The 18,734-nt window shown below is 46.7% G+C and overlaps 1 protein-coding gene across 1 annotated transcript in view; it reads right to left on the bottom strand.

Moving 5' to 3' along the window:
• ST14 (ST14 transmembrane serine protease matriptase) overlaps positions 1 to 18,431 on the bottom strand; it is a 32,618-nt gene extending 14,187 nt beyond the window's left edge. The window contains exons 1-4 of the mRNA XM_083162877.1: positions 17,651 to 18,431; positions 879 to 1,038; positions 650 to 777; positions 446 to 516 (exon numbers count right to left, since the gene is read on the bottom strand). Coding sequence (XP_083019003.1) covers positions 446 to 516; positions 650 to 777; positions 879 to 1,038; positions 17,651 to 17,695 — 404 coding nt within the window. The 5' untranslated portion in view covers positions 17,696 to 18,431. The remainder of the gene's footprint in view (positions 1 to 445; positions 517 to 649; positions 778 to 878; positions 1,039 to 17,650) is intronic.
• Positions 18,432 to 18,734: the final 303 nt, after the last annotated feature.

Raw genomic sequence — 18,734 nt, 5'->3', positions numbered from 1 at the left:
TGATTTAGGCAATAGTCTCATCATGTTGGATGGACCAAACCAAATCTTTACAAAATACCAGAAACAGATGCGTTGCCTTTAATCAGTCCACGTAACCAATGCAGTGGCCATCAAGTTTAAGACTTTTCTCATTTCTTATCTGGCTTGGCATTTCCTAGCATCTATAGTAGCCGAGATTGCATGAGATATATCAAAACTTGGCGACAGAGAAAGCGGCAAGAAATAAAGGAACAACCAATCAGATCCCATTTGTAATTTTGCAAACAGAGTGTAAAATGATTAGAAGCTGCTGATTGGTTGGTAGTTTATCACTCTCCAATTTATCACTCTATACTGTGTTATTCATTTCTTATTATGGGACTCCTGTAAATCAATAATTCTAGAACAAATGTGTCCCCCTTTTAAAGTTGATAGAAAGATAAGAAAAAAGAAAAATAACACTCACCTAAATGCGGTAACATTGCACTGGACAAAGTAGGGTCCGATGGCTGGGTCAGCTTTATAAGTACTTTGTAGCTACAGAAATAGGAAAGACAGAAATCGGTCAACATATCATGTAGAACCAATCAGGACTGTCACCCAGAAGGAGACATATTATACCGAGTGTTTCAAACAATTTAAACAAGGCTCCAGGAAGATAACAACTTACCATGTCAATGACTTTGGAAGAGAGTTCAGCAAACTCTGGAGATGATGGGTTCTCGTAAGCTTCAATGAAGTTATAATTTGTAACCGTCAAGTAACCGGAATAAACCTTCTGTACAGGGGCATTCCGATCTGAGGGACAGAAGAAAAAGCAAGGCCAGAACGCTCAGCATTTGTCCTCATAGCAATGCAGTATAATCATTCTTCAATACAGGAAGACATAACATCCTTACATGCAAAGTGCCACACAAGGAGGCCGGCGGTGAGCGAAAGCAGAGCGGCCCCCACCACTACACCGGCAATAAGGACCTTCTGCTTGGTGGCCATCTTCTCCACCTTCTTCGTGTTTGTGGCCGGAAGAAATTCCACCATCTCTTCAAATCCATTGAGGCTCTAAAGAAAATAAAGGGGAAACCAGATGAGCATGGAGCAACCGAATGGGGCCCACCTACCGGCCTGCGTTGCAGACAGGCAGATAAACAACAAAGGGGTGCAGAGATTTCTGCCTTACAGGGCCACATTATCTATGGAAACACAAACTATTCTCGTGAAAACCATTTTGAAGGAACTTCCACACCTATCAAGGGGTGCTCATCTCCCCAAACTCCTATATGTCTCCACACAAATAAGGGGCTTTAAGCTGCTGGTCATGCCCACGCACCATTCTACATCTGTCCCCCATAGACCAATCCTATATACCTGAGAAAAGGCAATCAATCGAAACATACTCCATTACCAACTGCAAATATGCAACAGCATTAAGTCCCACATAATGGTAATCATCACTTTGGTCAATGTGTAGCATGGACAACATTAGTAATGGTTTGTTGCAGAGAGGTAGAAGGCAGAGCTAGAACTACGGATTGCCCAGGATGGTGCTCAATATGGGCACAGGTCAAGGAGGGGGGGCACTAAACTCAGCCATTATTAGGAGAGCAGGTCAAGGGGGTGGAGGTAAAAAACCTCTACAGTATAATCTACATGTCTTTATCTTTCCCTACGTTATACGACCCACTTATTTATCAGGCGTTCCACACACATTTTAGATTGTAGGCTCCTCTAACAGGGTTGTAAATACTTTCCAGGAACACCATGTAACACGCCTGATCCTACTAACATTAATATATCAGCTGTGCTGGGTAACAATGCCTCCCAGTGATCACACAAGGACAGATGACATCACAGTAAGACACTGACGGCTCACCGGGAAAGCGACTCACACAGAAACTGTTGGATATCCGGCAGTGACACAGTTTCACCAGTAGCACAGATGTGACTACACCCACTTCTGCCCTATTCACGCTCGTACAAACATACGCCTGACATCACTGTGTACATTCCATTGCTTCATACCGAGAGCTAAACCTTTCAGTGCTGCAGGCACCATGCATATAACCACCATGAGTGATCACACCTATAACTTTAGGTGTCGACTTAACGGCGTCAATCTATTGATTGTTGACCTAGACACTGTTGATTTACAGACCGCAAACCAAATAAAAAAGTGAACACCATAGAATCACTGAATTGATATAAGGTTGTTAGGTCAAAGCTATTAAGGTTGACATGCATTGGGTCGACCACTAAAGGCCGACACATGAAAAAAAACAAGCATTAGGTCAACAATGGGAATATTGACATGAGTTTTTCACTTTTCTTTGAGCCGACAGGTGGAATTTCATGCCCCACCATCCACTAGGGCTAGGCGGAAGAATAGAATAGTGTGCCGAACATACCAATATGGTACCCATGACAACCCTGTCGGCATTCAGGACAAAGAAGTGAAAAACTCGACCTTAGCCATGTTGACTTTTTCATGTGTCTACCTAATCTCTGTCGACCTTCAGCGGTTGACCCACTGCATGTCAACCTTAATTTGTTCTACACAATGACCAATACCCACAGAATCATAGAATGGTAACGGTGTCCTCTAAATAAATAAATCTGCCTAACGCTATAAGGCAGTGGTCAGGGAACTCGGGTGTCCTTACCCCACACAGTGCATGTTTTGCTGGTAACCCAGCAGGTGCACAGGTGTACTAATTACTCAGACACATTTTATAAGGTCCGCAGGTGGAGTTAATTATTTCACTTGTGATTCTGTGAGGAGACCTGCAAAACATGCACTGCGTGGGGTAATGAGGACTGAGTTCCCTGACCACTGCTAAAAGGAATCACTATACCGGAGAGCTGCTGTATCCTGCGCTATTAGCAGTTATACAACCAGGGGGAAGAAGGGGTTAATGTGCATTATCTGCAATGGGAGTCACTTCAGGACAAGAGATGATTCACACCAACAGCTGCCAGGACTGTGTGTGGCTTCAGCGGATGATTATTCCCGACTATGGGAGAAGGTCGCCGATGCTGCAGGAACACCATAATAACTGCCCCAACAAGCAGAAGGGATAAACCACCCAAGAAGTCGCTCGAGTGGTAGATTTGTGGACCTGGTGGTTGCAGCTGCAGGATGAGGAGCATGTATTGCAGTGGAACTAGAACATGGCAAATACAGACAGAATGTGCAGATGTGGGTAACACAGTATTAATAATACACTAGTAGTGACATAACACAGGGAAAGCCAAATACTGGGAACCAGTCGCAGTGAGTCAGCCAGTGTCATCTCTAATGATCCAGAACATGGGAGCTAGAATTAAAAAAAATTAGCAAGAGGCACATTTGACAGCACTGATGCCACATGCTTGGGGGTGTGCTTCTGCTCCAAAATAATAGTAGTGCTGCAATGTCCCCCAACAGAAGGTGATAATGCCGCATCTGTGCAAAGTGAAAATAATCCCAAGCAGCGTTCACCGTTTGCACTTTTACGTGTATAAACCCGGTCTAATGAGGCATGACAGGCACCATCATTAATGGGCGCCAAGAACTACTAAATTACTCCATTGGGTGCCCATTAATTATAGCAGCGCTGGTAAGAAATGAATGACTCCCTAGCTATAATTTTCTATCGCATTCTACAAAATATTGTACATAACAGATTCATTACTCTTGGGTAACAGCCTGGACATACATACTTATAGTATATAACATGTAAATAAGCCCACGGCGGTCACACTAAGGGTTCTATATACAGTTTATGGTCCAGGTACGCATCACAATAACATCTAGCTGGCCGATCCGGTGGGCGATGGGACCATATGGGCAAGCGTGTACACACTGCCTGATATGACAGATTGTCATTTCCGGGCAAACAGGAATGACCAATGACCCACAGGGCGTGTCTAGTTACATATATGGAGAGATTGTGAAAAGAGATTGTGAATGTGGCACCTAGGAGCGTGGGGGTGCACTGCTACATCTGAGAGGAATCTGTTAAATTTACTTATATCCAAATGTAGATGAGCCCCAAAGCAGTTAGCAAGAGCTACTATACTTGGTAAAGTGCTGGTAAATGGTGCTGATGATTCAATGTAAATGTATCTATCTCTCATTCCTTTTTTCCCCAATAATGTAACAGTATAATGTGGGCTAGGTGACATGAGGGAGATTGCTGCTATGTCAGGGAGTCACCTGCAGAATGCAGGAGGGTAGGTAACTATGGGGTATACAAGCCTTCAAGAGAGATAAAAGGTACAGACTGTGGGCCAGATTCAGACAATTGCAAAAGCTTTCTCAAATGGAAAAAACCATGCTGCACTGCAGGTGGGGCAGATGTAACGTGCAGAGGGCACTAGATTTGTTTTAGTGCTAAATACTGGCTGCTTTCTTTTTACACTGCAATTTAGATTTCAGCTTGAACACACCCCTCCCAAATCTACACGTTACATCTGCCCACCTGCAGTGCAGCATGGTTTTGTCCATTTGAGAAAGATTTTGTGTTTGCGATCAACTCTGAATAGGGTGAGCAACTCTGGGCCTGATTTAATGTTTTTTTGGCAAGGAAAATCCTCGCCGTATGCAATGTTCTGGGAACGCCGAGGTTGCTGCAAATGCAACAAGCCTCGCCGTTTTGATGGCGGCACTCGCCATTTCCACCTCACTGAAAAAAAAACAGCAAGTGAAGGGAGGGGGTCAGTTGAGCACTGGCCCGCGAGCCATCAGCACTGCTCGGCACAGTAACAAGCTGCTGTTTCTAGAGGGCTGATCATCACTAAGGTACACACAGACGTCAGTGTCAGAGTCAGCAAAACTGGTAGAACTGCTTCCCGCAGCCGAGGACACGGCCAGACCTGCTCTGCCAGGAATGTGGCCGTGCAGTGAGGACGGAGAAAGGCTCAGGAGGAACACAGACAGGAGCAACCATTCATATCCGGGGGCCCGTATCGTGCCCACATATCTGCCCTGTCGTCTGTCAGAGTCCCCTGAAGGAAGGTCACAGGAGCTGCACACCTATGTAATCCGATGATTCATACAAGACAGGGACAGCATGGACGTCAAACACAGAGAAATAAATACCCACCACATAGCTACACCATCTGAATTGGGGGCACCATGGCATATATAAACTGGGGTTTCTGTGTGGCATAATGTGAATGGAGGGAGGGGGGGGGGGGGATTACAGCATTTACATTACACATTTTATTACCATTGCAGTAGTGTTCATTCCAGCACCCTACATCTTTCAAACCCCATGCATTTCATCTTCCCAGACCTGAGCTAGCAGCACCACTGCAGGTATTTCTTATTAAGGATTTTATTGGTTATAGCCCCCACAAGTTTGTTGCCCTGGGCACCCCAACTAAACTTAATCCATCTTTTCAAACACATGACAGTTGGGAGCGTGAGAACATATGCACAAGTGTCAGAACACTCGTTGATAAAATGGGCCACTAACTCTGGCGTGCAAGTTTCCGTGTGGTAAAAAGAGGAAACAGGGCATTAGTAACAAATGTCAATGGCCAGAGGCAAGCCAGAACTTTGTATGCCCCATAGCAACATTTTTAAGGGGCCGCTGTCCCAATAATACTACAATTTGGAGCGATGGGTGCAGGTCCAGCCGGAATGGAATTATGCCACAATATGGCACCTCCATTTCATATTGTGTCACATTACTGCACCCCTAGGTAACATTATGTAACATCATAATGCCTGTCAATTATTATACTGCATCACAATGAGCTGATTCATGGGCATAACTAGACATATTGCAAGGCAAATGTTTGTAAGGGTCCTTATGTACCCCCAATGGTGAATAACACATAAGTGGACAGGGAAGGTGGCCCCCATAGCACCTGTCCATAGCTCATTGAAAACTTTTTTTTTATGCAACCACTCCAACAATAGGTGGTTAGGGAAATATAATTTTCAAATCATAGGGGCAGTCCTTATATAGGGGAGGTGTCTTTTTTGTTCCTTTCCAGATATCTACCTATAGGGAGAGAACCCAGAGGTTGGCTGCCATGGGGAGGTAGAGGAAATATAATTTTCAAATCATAGAGGAGGCATGTGCTAAGCCTTGAAGAGTGATAAAGTGGAGAGGATTAAAGTTATATCTAATGGTGAGTACATATGGGCTGTCAATATCTATTTGATTATATGCAAGTTGCTGCATAAGAGGTTAATAAGAGTACAATAGCCTTGCCCGAAACAGGACAAGAGCTGTGTCCAGGCCAAGTGACGCTTCAGTATACACACACACACACTTCTTCCAGTAGTGAAAGTAGAACCATTGTTAGAAACAAGCCGAAACCAGATACAAAACTATTTCTGACTTGACAAATTCAAAGTTCTGTGCAATACACACAGAGATCTCCTGTCACGCCCTAGGCCTGATTCTACGCTCACATATACTCCTGGGAAAAAAGGGAAAAAAAGGAAAATGAAGAACGGTTAACAACAGGGTCTGGAAACCGGAATTTGGATGGCGCAAAGAGTAGGGCTTATCGGAAGAGCGTCCCTTTGCAATACTAGTTGCATAGGTTATAAAATCTGCCAATAATATTCAGGCAGGATGGATCACAAATGGTTAGTACATCCCACCTAATGGATTACTTCCCATGCATGTTAAAGGGACAACGGGGCAGAGTATTAAGAGATAAAGGGGGTTATTCTAGTTCATTCTTTCTGACAAAATCCTTCTTAGATGGACAAAACCATGTGCACTGCGGGTGGGGCAGATGTAACTTGTGCAGAGAGAATTAGATTTGGGTGGGGTTTTACTTCAAAGTGAGATCTATATTGCAGTGTAAAATCATGCAGTCAGTATTTTCCCTGCACAGAAACAAAAAAACTTACCCAAATCTAATTCTCTCTGCACATGTTACATCTGCCCCCCCTGCAGTGCACATGGTTTTGTCCATCTAAGAAGGATTTTGTCAGAAAGAATGAACTAGAATAAACCCCATAGTACCAACCAATCAGTTCCTTTTATATTTCAAACACAGCTTGTAACATAACATTAGGAGGTGACTGGTTGCTACTTTATCTCCATGCAAGGATTAGTATTTTTCCACCATACAACCACAGTGTGGCTTTGCTGGTAGGCCATGCATATTCTGTAGACCAAGCATGGCCCTACAGCTGTTGTGAAACTACACATCCCAGCATGCATTGCCACAGCTGGAAGGCCATAGCTTGGACATGCCTGCTGTGGACTCTCCACAAGGTTCTAGTAATATTTTAGTCACCAGTCTCCCATTGGTACAAAGATCAGGTATATGCAATGATAATTTTATGGAGCAGAGATCCAGTGTGATGTCTAACCCCTGGTCCTCAAGTGGGTGTGGAATTGAGTCTGTGTATGAAGTGGAGAAGAGCAGATCATTTAAAAGGTTTACGCCGGAGAAACCAGATATTTGTAGGGTCCCGCTATGTACCTCTGTCCGTAAAGAGGTATCCGGACTATTTGTAGACAACAAGTAGATAGACAGCCATTAGGTCGACACTGCCATTAGGTCGACAGCCATTAGGTCGACACTGCCATTAGGTCGACAGCCAAAAGGTCGACACTGCCATTAGGTCGACAGCCAAAAGGTCGACAGCCAAAAGGTCGACAGCCAAAAGGTCGACAGCCAAAAGGTCGACAGCCAAAAGGTCGACAGCCAAAAGGTCGACAGCCAAAAGGTCGACAGCCAAAAGGTCGACATGGTTTTTTTCACTGTTTTTTGAGCCGACAGACGGTATTTCATGCCCTACTATCCACTAGGGCGTGGTCGGAGAATAAAAAAGTGTGCTGAGCGCAGCGAGGCACCGTGCCCGAAGCATTGCGAGCGATGCGAGGGTCTGCGGTTCACTTTAAACTGTGTCCATGTCGACTGTGTCGACATTTCAGCCAAAAAAAAACAGTGAAAAAAACCATGTCGACCTAAAGGCAGTGTCGACCTAATGACATGTCGTCCTAAAAGCATGTCGAACTAATGGTGTCGACCTAATGGCTGTCTATCTACTTGTTGTCTACAAATGGTCCCACATCCCCGTAAAGAGGTCTATGGAGATGGGTGAATATCACAATTTGGTGTCGTGGTGTTAGGACATACAGTATACACAAGTAGTGATCTGGATAGCATATCTGCTGTCACATCGATTGCAAATGTTCCAGGAAAGGGGGGGGGGGGGTAGCTTTAGCAACTAGAGCAAGTGTTAAGGTGCGTACACACGGGGCGATATATCGCTCAATGCCCCCTTTTCTCCGACGACCAGAGATGGTAATCAGGTAATCAGCTGGCTCCTGCGACCAGCGATTAGAACGGGGCAGAAAACGGGAGCGCGCACCTGGCGATTTATCGCCGGGGCACACTCCCATCACTGGCAATATGGTCGCCAGTGACCATATTGCCCACGATATTGGCATACATCACTGCAGTGTGTACACGGCTTTACGCTCGAGCTTCAGGTATAGGCAGTTAGTATACTTACCTAAAAAAGGTGTCTGGGCCCTCACTACTGGGATACCGCTGTTGGTCTCCTGACATCCGGCATCCCAAGTACCGGAATACCCAATACATCCCACACAAGTAGGCTATATTGCAGTGGTCTGCAACCTTAACCAGGCGTGAGTTACAGTACTGGAGACAAAATAATCCTCCTAAAGAGCTACTAAAAAGGGAAAGAAATCTGGCTAATAACCGCCAAATGCCCCTTACACATTATGCCACAAACTGAAATGCTTATTACACATTATGGCACACACTGCAGTGCCCCTGACAAAAATATGCTGCACACTGTATGCCATATTAGGAGAACACTGTAGCATGTCTCGGACCAGAGGCGTACCTAGATATTATTAGGCCCCATAGCAAAAGTTTGTAAGGGCCCTCTATTTAGCAACTGAGGGTGATAAATGTATGTAAAACATTAGTTAGACAGCAAAGATGGGCCCCCATTACCTTTGGGCCCCATAGCAGCTGCACCCCTTGCACCTATGCTAGTTACGCCCTTGTCTCGGACATTGTCTGATTAATCATTGCGTGATTTCCACAATTCTATCCGGTGACTTTATATTCTCTAGAATTACATCCTAACTGAAGTCAATGGAGCATTTAGAGGCATGTATACACGCTGCAGTAATCGGGCATCATTAGTGTAAATGGGGATGACACACAAAGCGGAAGTATGAGGATATATTGACATAGCATGTTATGGTCCCGGACTTGTATTTGCAGTGGAGAGGAACAGTTACCCAGCAATTTCTGTCCTGGCAGATGTTTAGCCTGGTCATCTCTGAGCATCCGACCAGACAGACATGGGACACTCTCCTACTAGGGCACTTAATGGTCAGCACCTCGTATACTGTGGTGTAGAAGCCCTACACACTCACAGGGCATATAAAGGACTACACTCCCCATTGGAAATTTACCAACCTGAAAACAAATAAACCGGTCCTTGAGAGCTACCAGCAGGTCATGTTTTACAGACCACCTAGCTGGTGCACAGGTGGAGTCATTACTGTCACATTTCCCAGACCACCTAGCTGGTGCACAGGTGGAGTCGTTACTAACCGTCACATTTCCCAGACCTCCTAGCTGGTGCACAGGTTTAGTCATTACTAAATGTCCATACACACTGGGTGATTATGCCCAGCGTGTATGGACAACGATGATCGTGTTCATCGCTGGGGGGGGGGGGGGGGGGGGGATGCCGCTCAGTGCATACATACTGAGCGGCTTTCCTCTGCCCGGCGCCATCAGTGGGGAGGACGGCTTTGCATAGCAAATCAAGTGGATCAAGTCCACTCATCTGCTGGTATTGCCATCAGATTAACGACTTTCCCGCTCACCGCCGGGGCATACACACTGGGCAGCTTTGAGCTGAAAGCCGCTTAAACATGCTGTTTTGAGCGACTTTCAGCTCAGTCGCCCAGTGTGTATGTATGGGCCTTTACGGTCACATTTCCCAGACCACTCGGCCAGAGCACAGTGACATCACCAGCTCTTCAGAGTCCTGCACCAGTGTGGAAGTAGTAAAGAAACTGCTGCTATTATGTGACAAAATTGATGATACAGAAGATGTTATTTTGGAAACTTAAAAAACAAATTGTCTCTAATTAGGTGGCGTTATAAAATGTATCCAGACATTATTATACTATTCGTTTAAATATAAATACATCTGTGGTTTATATGTAATGCATACTGTCCATACATCCCAACATGACCTATTTCAGAAGGGACACAATTCTCTCTACCTGGACTTCCCTTTTAAATAGTTCAACACAGGTTACGTCAATCATATAGTAAGAGGAGGGAAGGCGTAACTAGAACTTTGGGGGCCCCATAGCAAAATCTTGAAAAGGGCCCCCCCCCAAACCCCAAGTCACTGAAATGTCCCTTAGTAGGAGAGTGAGGAGCGAGATAGGGAGAAAGGGAGCTTTCATAGAAAAGGAGGGAATGAGGGAGAAAGCAAGAGAAATAGAGGAGTAAGAGAGAGGGAGAAGAACAGACAGTGGGGACATAAACAGATGGAGAGGACTAAAATGGACAGACAGACAGACAGGAGGAGACACAGGGGGCCATGAGAGAGGAATGGATGCGAGGGGGCACAGAGAAAAGGATGGACAAGAGGTGGCACAGAGAGGGATGGGCACAATAGGGCAAGATGGGAGGTGCAGAGAGAGAGGGAAGGACAGGAGGGGGCACAAAGAGAGAGGGATGGACAGGAAGGGGCACAGAGAGGGATGTACAGATGAGGGCACAAAGAGAGAGGGATGGGGCACAGAGATAAGGGTGGAAGGGAGGTGGCACAGAGAGAGAGGGATGGACAAGAGGGGACACAGAGAGGGTTGGACGGTTGGGGGCACAAAGATAGAGGGATGGACAGAAGGGGCATAGAGAAATAGAGAGAGAGAGAGGTCCTGGGGTTTTAACTTTTCATATTCAGTTACTGCAGTTTACACATCCTTATTCCACTCCCACTCTAACCTGAATGATAGTATTTCAGACCCTTCAGATGCGCACCACCAGCAGCAGCCCTCCCACAGGCCAGACCCTCCTGCGTGTCTGTCTCCCATGAAGCGTCCTCCCCGGCACCTGCAGAAGCCTCCAAGCAGTGCACCCCGAACCAACTCTAGCTGCAGCCTCTCCTATCGCTGTCTCCTGCCGCCGCCTCCAACCCCACTGGACCGGCTCCCGCAGCAGCAGCCTCCAACCTCCATGCGATGCCCTCATGCAGATACACAGCGCGATGCCCTCGCGCAGACATACAGCGGTATGCTCGCAGTCCAGCTGCTTCATGATGTCCGGCACCTGCAGTAGCGCAGGCTGTGCGCGACTAGTAGAAGCCATGAAGCGCACTGCTTGTGTACAACCGGCGCCGCTGCTGGCCTGTAGAGGGCTTTAAAAAAAAAAAAATGAAATTAAGGGAAAAGAATGTAGAGGGTGCAGGGGAATGCCTCGGGCCCCCCAACCCGCCGGGCCCCGTAGCAGCTGCATCCCCTGCACCCTCTATAGTTACGCCACTGGAGGGAAGACCAGGCAGGGAGCATTTTGTCCCTCTTGGAACGGGTCATGAGGGAAGATACTGTATGCACAATGTAATATACATCCCACCTGTTAGCCCCACCCCGCCCCCCGGTCTTGGGTCCGTTTTCACCCAAAACTGGCAGATAAGGCTGGGAAATCGGCCCCAATAGCATGTGTCTGAGGTCCGATTCGAGCCAATGCGCGGTCCTGTGCGCATCGGTTCGAACTCGGAGATCATGCGTGCTGCAAGATCTCTGGGTTGGCCCCCCTCCTAGTGGCAAGGAGCAGGGATTGCATGCAATACATCGCATGCAGAAGGGCCACATGCGATTCTGCCGCCATGAAAATTAGATGAGACGTCTCCCCCATAGGAGTGTATATGGGCCCCTCCCGGATATAGATATTATATATATATATATATATATATATATATATATATATATATATATATATATATATATATATACACACACACACACACACACACACACATACATACATACATACATACATACATACATATATATATACATACATATATACACACACACACACACACACATATACATACATACATACACACAAGTATCAACACACTCGCCATTCATAAGAATGGGGTGCAAACAGCACCCACTTCCCAGGATGGGAATATATATCTATCACCCAGAGTACTAGATCAGGCTGTCAATTGGATGTCCCGCAGGTAAAAGATGCCAGCACTATACAAAAAGTAAAACTACTGACATGTGTGTGATAACAGACAATGTATCAATGTCCATGGATGATAACCTGTAACCACACATCGCTGATGTTGCACCAAATAATCAGAGTCACAATCTTCTGGGCATGTTCACGTGACCCAAATGAGGAGTCAGGCCAGGGGGAATCTACAGCAGCAGCCTGCCCAGATCTTACATGGTCAGTGCCGTCAGACAGAACAAAGGTCACTGCATGTGTTACAACAAAACAAGCCACAACATAAAAACGCACACATTTATAATGTGCAACAAAATGACATTAATATTGTGTGTAATGCGACCTCTATTCCCCACATAAAACAAAAACTAACATTCCTGCACTGTGAAGACTATGTCTCTGACTGTAGGAGTTGGGTGTGGTATGTTATTTCGACATTAAAAATTGCCGACACAGTAGCCTTTTGCTCCTGCTAGAGACATAACCCCATACTGTTGATACTGTGCCCGTTGACATTTTAAATGACAATGACCATGTGGATATTGGGAACTGGTGTAGTCATTTATAACGGCCACATTTCCCAGACCCCCTAGCTGGTGCACAGGTGTAGCCATTACTAACGGTCACGTATTCAAACATGTGCTGCATTCATTCCTAACTGAAATATTCTACAGATCCTTTGTTGGACACAGATTTCGGGGGAGATTCTCTAAAACAGAATTGTGGTAAAAAAAAAAAAAAAAAAACCAGTTATCAGGGCTTTTACCGCATTTTGATATGCAGCAAAACCCATACGGCGGGTTTTCACTGCAGGGGTATCACCAGCAAAAGCTGGCGATACCGCATAGAAGCCTATGGGCTTCTTAACGCGACCCACGCTGCCCTGCACCGACCCCCCCCTCACCTGTGTCCGGGCAGCACAGCGCTGTGCTGCCCGGACCTGTGACCTTCTCTACCCTGCATTTAAAAATCATCCGGGTGCAAGGAGGAGAGCCCGTCGGGACCCGCCGTGCACCGCCGGTTCACCACAAAAGACAGCTCTTAATACAAGAGCTGTCTTTTGCCATAATTATTGCATATTTTAGAGCATATGCGATAATTATGTTAGCGGTAGCCGCCGATGTGCGGCGGTAGGGGTCACGGATGTTAGGGCATACCCACTTCATCTGTGCTTTGTGGATGTTTTTTCTGAGAATACTGAGGCATTTCCTTAAGCAGTCACATTACTACATGCTGTCTCAGGAATGAGTCACACACACACACAATACAATCCAGCCTGCTTAGTCACATTCTCATCTCCAGCCCATTAATCTCAGGCAGAAAGTGCTGGAGTTATTTCTGCTTTAATTTTTGTTTGTTTTTCGAAGATCATCATTCAAATCAGGTTGGAAGGGTACAGATAACGAAATCCATGTGTGTTCTGTGGAAGGTTCCTAGCAAACAATAGTACTCTCATCAATGGGCCTGATTCATACATAATCGCTGCTCTGCAAAGTGGCAGAGACCAATGATCATGTGCAAATTAATCGCTGATCACATTCCATCTGCAAATCCATACGCAACTCACTCATCGAATGATTTTCCCAGTCCATGCAAGTGAGCGCAACCCTGACCCTTCCACAACTGTGCGACAGAATCAGGTCGATGTCACAGACCTCCCTTAAATGCCTGCGCACGCCTGTGTTTTCCCTGACACTCCCATAAAATGGCCAGGTGCCACCCACAATTGGCGGCTTCCTGTCAGTGACATTATGAGGGGATTGCGATTAGATTCATTGCTGTTTTATGTTGACATTTGGCCTCGTACATGCATGCGACAACCCGTATGTATGTGCAGTTGCTGACAATAACCGATAGACTTGCAAATTCACACATCAGCGATCAGCTCTGAATAACTACTGATGATCGATGTCAATTTGAAAAGTGAGCTTAGGTCTCCTAATCAATATTTATATCATTACAGCAACCCTTTGGATGCCAACATCTGTGAGCGATGTGCAAAATATCCGCTAAAAATGCCCACCTTTGTTATATAGATTCAAATAAAAAAAATTATATTTCCTATATAATGTAAACATTACAGGTCATTACGATGAACAAAAAGGTTTGTCAATTTTCATAACTATTTTGACAAGTTCATTTGGCACTCAAAGGGTTAATTAGTGTCACACTCATTGGGGCTAAAAAATTATAATATATTATGCCCCCAGAAACTATGGCCTACGACAGTCCGGAAGGGGCGGTCTAGAAAATGCACATTTCCTTCAGTTCACACCTCATTTCTTCCAAGTTATGGGCCCGTAAAACAAATGGCTCAGGTGTGGCGCGATTGTCTGCTGAAGTTACACAAACAGTGTCTTTGAAAATCCAAGGACATGCCTTGAAGTCATGTGGCGTTATGTAACCACTGCACAGGCTGGGACTTGTAGTTCAACAGCAGCTGGTAAACCACAATTTCTAATATAAATATTAAAAGTATCAACTACTGTGCAGTGAGCACTGACTACCCCTGCCACAGGACCTGATGTGTGAAAGATCATGGAGCAGAGATCCAGGAATTAGCCAGCTTGCTAGAACCCTAGACCCGGCAAATTCAAATGTCACATGTGTGAAAGCAGCATCAGTAATCCCAGGGCTGACTTCACAATTAGACAGCTGTAGTGTGTTGGAATCTGGGGGAGGGGCGCTGCCTACCACACAATAAGGGATGTCTACGAAGAAGACATCCATGTTGGGATTGCATGCAATATATATCGGACCTGATTTCATTCACATGCAATTTGTATGCACTCGCATGAAAAATGATCAAGTTGCATGTGATTCGGCCTAGTTTATAGGGCCTTAGGATGCCACCTCCACACTTTCACTTGAGGGTTTGGGAAGTGGGTATTGGTGGCAGTGTGGGGTTGGGGGTCTCAGTAGGCTGAAGTTGTGCCTATAGCCCCATACACACTAGAGCAGGCATTCCCAATCACGGTACTCAAGGCACACCAACAGTGCAGGTTTTGTACATATCCAGGCTTGAGCACAGGTGGCTTAATTAGTTTCTGAGGGATTCTGATTAAACCATCTGTGCTGAAGCCTGGATATCACTAAAACCTGCACTGTTGGTGTGCCTTGAGGACCGTGGTTGGGAATGCCTGCTCTAGAGGATATTGTGAAAGATATCGCTCATTAAGTGGCTTCTGAGCTATATCCTCTAGTGTGTACACCAGAGGCGGAACTACCATTGGTGCAGCAGGTGCCCCTGAGGACTAAGGGGCCCATTGCTGTCTAGACCAGCAGCTTGTACCCCTGTCACCCACTGGTGTGGGGCCTAAATTGTTCTTTTGCACCTGGGCCCACCACTCACAAGTTCCGCCACTGGTGTACACTCAATATTGATATTGATGCACGCTCACACACACCATTAACGATACTTGAGGTCTTCTGAACATGCAGGTCAATTTAGCTATATAGGTTTAGGTAGTAGTGAGGAGAACTTAGTTAAGGCTCATACACACTGGGTGATTTTGAGCTGGAATCCACTCAAATTTGGTGTTTTGAGCGGCTTTCAGCTCAAAGCTGCCCAGTGTGTACGGCCCGGTGATAAGCGGTGATGCATGCTACCGCATCATAACCGGGAAAGCCGCTCATCTACTGGTATTACCAGCAGATGAGCGGCTTTTAGGGCGGTTTTACATAGTGCTGTACTATGTAGCACACCCCCCCCCCCCTGACAGTGCCGGGCAGAGGGAAAGCCTCTCAGTGTGTATGCACTGAGCAGATTCTCCACCCCATCGATGATAGCTGTCATCGCTGTCTATACACGCTGGGCATAATCGCCCAATGCGAATGGACCTTTAGGCTGCAGATATATTGTATGTATTCCGTGTAAACCTTTAACATTCACTCAAACATAAGGAGTTGTGCTTCTAATCTTATACAGTACTGAAAAGCTTGCAGTACTGTAACTAAACCAGATAGAAGTAACTACAGTACATTAATGCAACACACAGCACCAGGGGCGAATTTAGGGGTCAGGGCGCCCCTAGGCACAAAATTTTTTGCCGCCCCCTGTCCCCCCCAACCCACCACTTTAACAAATTCAGGAAACAGGGGGCCGCTTAGCTGCTCAGTTGTCCCCCCTGTTCTATACACAGCAGGCAGCAGCCAATAGGCTGTGTGTATAGTACAGCTTATGGGAATGGGCACCAGGCGCTAGTGCAGACAGCGTGGGGAGAGATGGAGAAACTGGGCAGCATGGGAGGTTATAGAGGCAGGTGGACATGAAGGGCTATGATGAGGAAGCAGATGGCGTGGGGAGAGATGGACGCTAGTGAGCCTGAGCGGCGAAGGAGCCTCCGGGACGCACCGGTGGGTGATTAATGATGTGGCGGGTAGTGAACGGGCAGCGGCGAGTGATGAGCAGCTCTGGCGCCGACTGAATCGCATTGGTGGCGCCGCTCGTCACTTGCCACTGCCCAATCTGGCAAGCTGCAGATGCTGCCTGCCTGGTCACAGACAGACTCACAGGCAGTAGCTGCCGCCCATACTAGGTGCCGCCCCTAGGCCCGTGCCTAGTTACAAATCCGGCCCTACACAGCACAGTAATGGATTTGGTTCTAGTATAAATGGTCCACATGGTCTAGGTTGACAATCGCTAGGGTAGCCAGTAATGGTCGATAGTGAGTAGTTTGAAATACACTAGGGACCTTATTCAGGTCCTTTTGCTCCCGAGCAATGCTTAGCGCATGGTTATTCGCCATCCCATTCGCACCTAGCAGTGCAGGTGGGGAGCATGGGGTGGTGGAGACGGGCTGCGCTCATGGGAATGCCCAGCGTTTCCTGGGTGTTCCCAATCTAATGTGGCCGTTATGCAGTGTGGGGGTCTGGCATTCCAGCTGCCCGCCATCTTCCCGTACAAGGTAGACAGAAAGTGTCTTAGATCTGCGTGCACCTTAGAAATCATTCGATGGTCGGCAACCATCAAATGATTTCCTCCCCACACTCAAGCAACGAATGGATGCTAAACATCAGGCAGTGGACAGCGTGTAAACCACACGCAAAGCTGTGAATTTCACAGCTTTGCATGCGAACCTGAATAAGGTCCTAGGTCTACATTGAGATGTCAACATGGACACCATATAAGTGTACTGCTGCGCGCCATTATATTCTCCCTCCTCCTGGGGGTAAAATAATAATGAAAAACTTGTGTGGACCTTTTCATGTGCCTACCATGTTGACCTTTCACTTGTGTCAGCCTTATGTCAATGTCTACATACTTACTGCTGACCATTAGTGGTCAACATGCCAACTGGAACCCGCCAGCGATAGTAAGCAGCACAGTAATAATAATATTAATAATAAAAATATTGTAACCATACACCCCACACACACACTACAGGTTAATGGAAGTATATTACACAGGATGGAGAACTCTTATCCCCCTCCCCTCACCCCAGGTAACTTCCTAACTCACCTGTGGTCTGCTGTTGTATTTGATATTAGAATTGGGGTCCTTCATGGTGCCTGTTTGGGGGACAGGGATAGCACCCCTGCCTAAGTCTCTGGAGTAACCGGGTCTGTATGTACAAAAGCCTTTTCCCCTGAAGAAGAGGTGACACCCAGAAAGCTAGGGGACTGTTCCAGGGACCCCTCAGGGTGCAGTCAACGTTCCAAGACCAGTCAACGTTTCAGGGACCCCACAAGTGCAGTCGTTTCAGGGACACCTCAGGGTGCAGTCAACGTTCCAAAGACCAGTCAACGTTTCAAGGACTCCTCAGTGCGCAAGAACTGTTCCAGGGACCCCTCAGTGCGCAGTAAACCCTCCAGGGACTCCCTCAGCAGTAAGCCTTCCAGTGACCCCACACAGCGCTGCTGTTAATTCTCCTGGAACCCCCGAGACCGTTCCAAGGTCAGGGATCTCTGAGTGCTCAGTGACTGTGCCAGGGACCCCTCTGTGGGAGCAGTAAATGTACCAGGGACCCTCTGCTGCCTTCCTGTGAGTCTGTTCCGGACTTCCCCCTTCTCAGTCTCAGGTAAGAGTTTCAAGGTGTGTCCTCTGTGACATCAGACAGCCTTGCCGGCCCCTCCCCCCGGGCAGGTGAGCAGAGGGACAGAAACTGCAGCAGGGGAGGGGGAGGTGAAACCAGCCCCCCAGCCCAGATTCACCATGGGAAAGCACCACCACCACCTCCTGGTATATAATCTATAAATACAGCAGCTTGCCTGGGGGGGGATCCAGCTGAGTAGCACCCTATAGTAGTATAGTCTGTGCTGGATGATACATTTGGTTATCTTTGTTGCAGTCTGTTGTAATCAGTAGAATTAGGAAGTGGAAACAAACAAACAAAGAATGCAGCGATGGAGCCCAGACATGGGGGAACAGCCTGATTCTGGCTGCAGAGATATAAACATGATTAGGGGGGACATGTGTATGTGTGTGTGGGGGTGGGGGGGGGGGGGCTCTGCCTATAATGCTGGGACACAGCTACAGGGAAGATGTACTAAAGCTGCTAGTATGCAACAGGGAAATCATGAAATCTGGGTGCTGTGAGCAACTG

The sequence above is a fragment of the Crinia signifera genome, chromosome 19 (genome assembly GCF_055691185.1).
Source record: "Crinia signifera chromosome 19, ASM5569118v1, whole genome shotgun sequence".
Taxonomy (NCBI): domain Eukaryota; kingdom Metazoa; phylum Chordata; class Amphibia; order Anura; family Myobatrachidae; genus Crinia; species Crinia signifera.
Note: the sequence above shows the minus strand (reverse complement) of the source record. Positions and strands in the feature narration are given on the sequence as shown.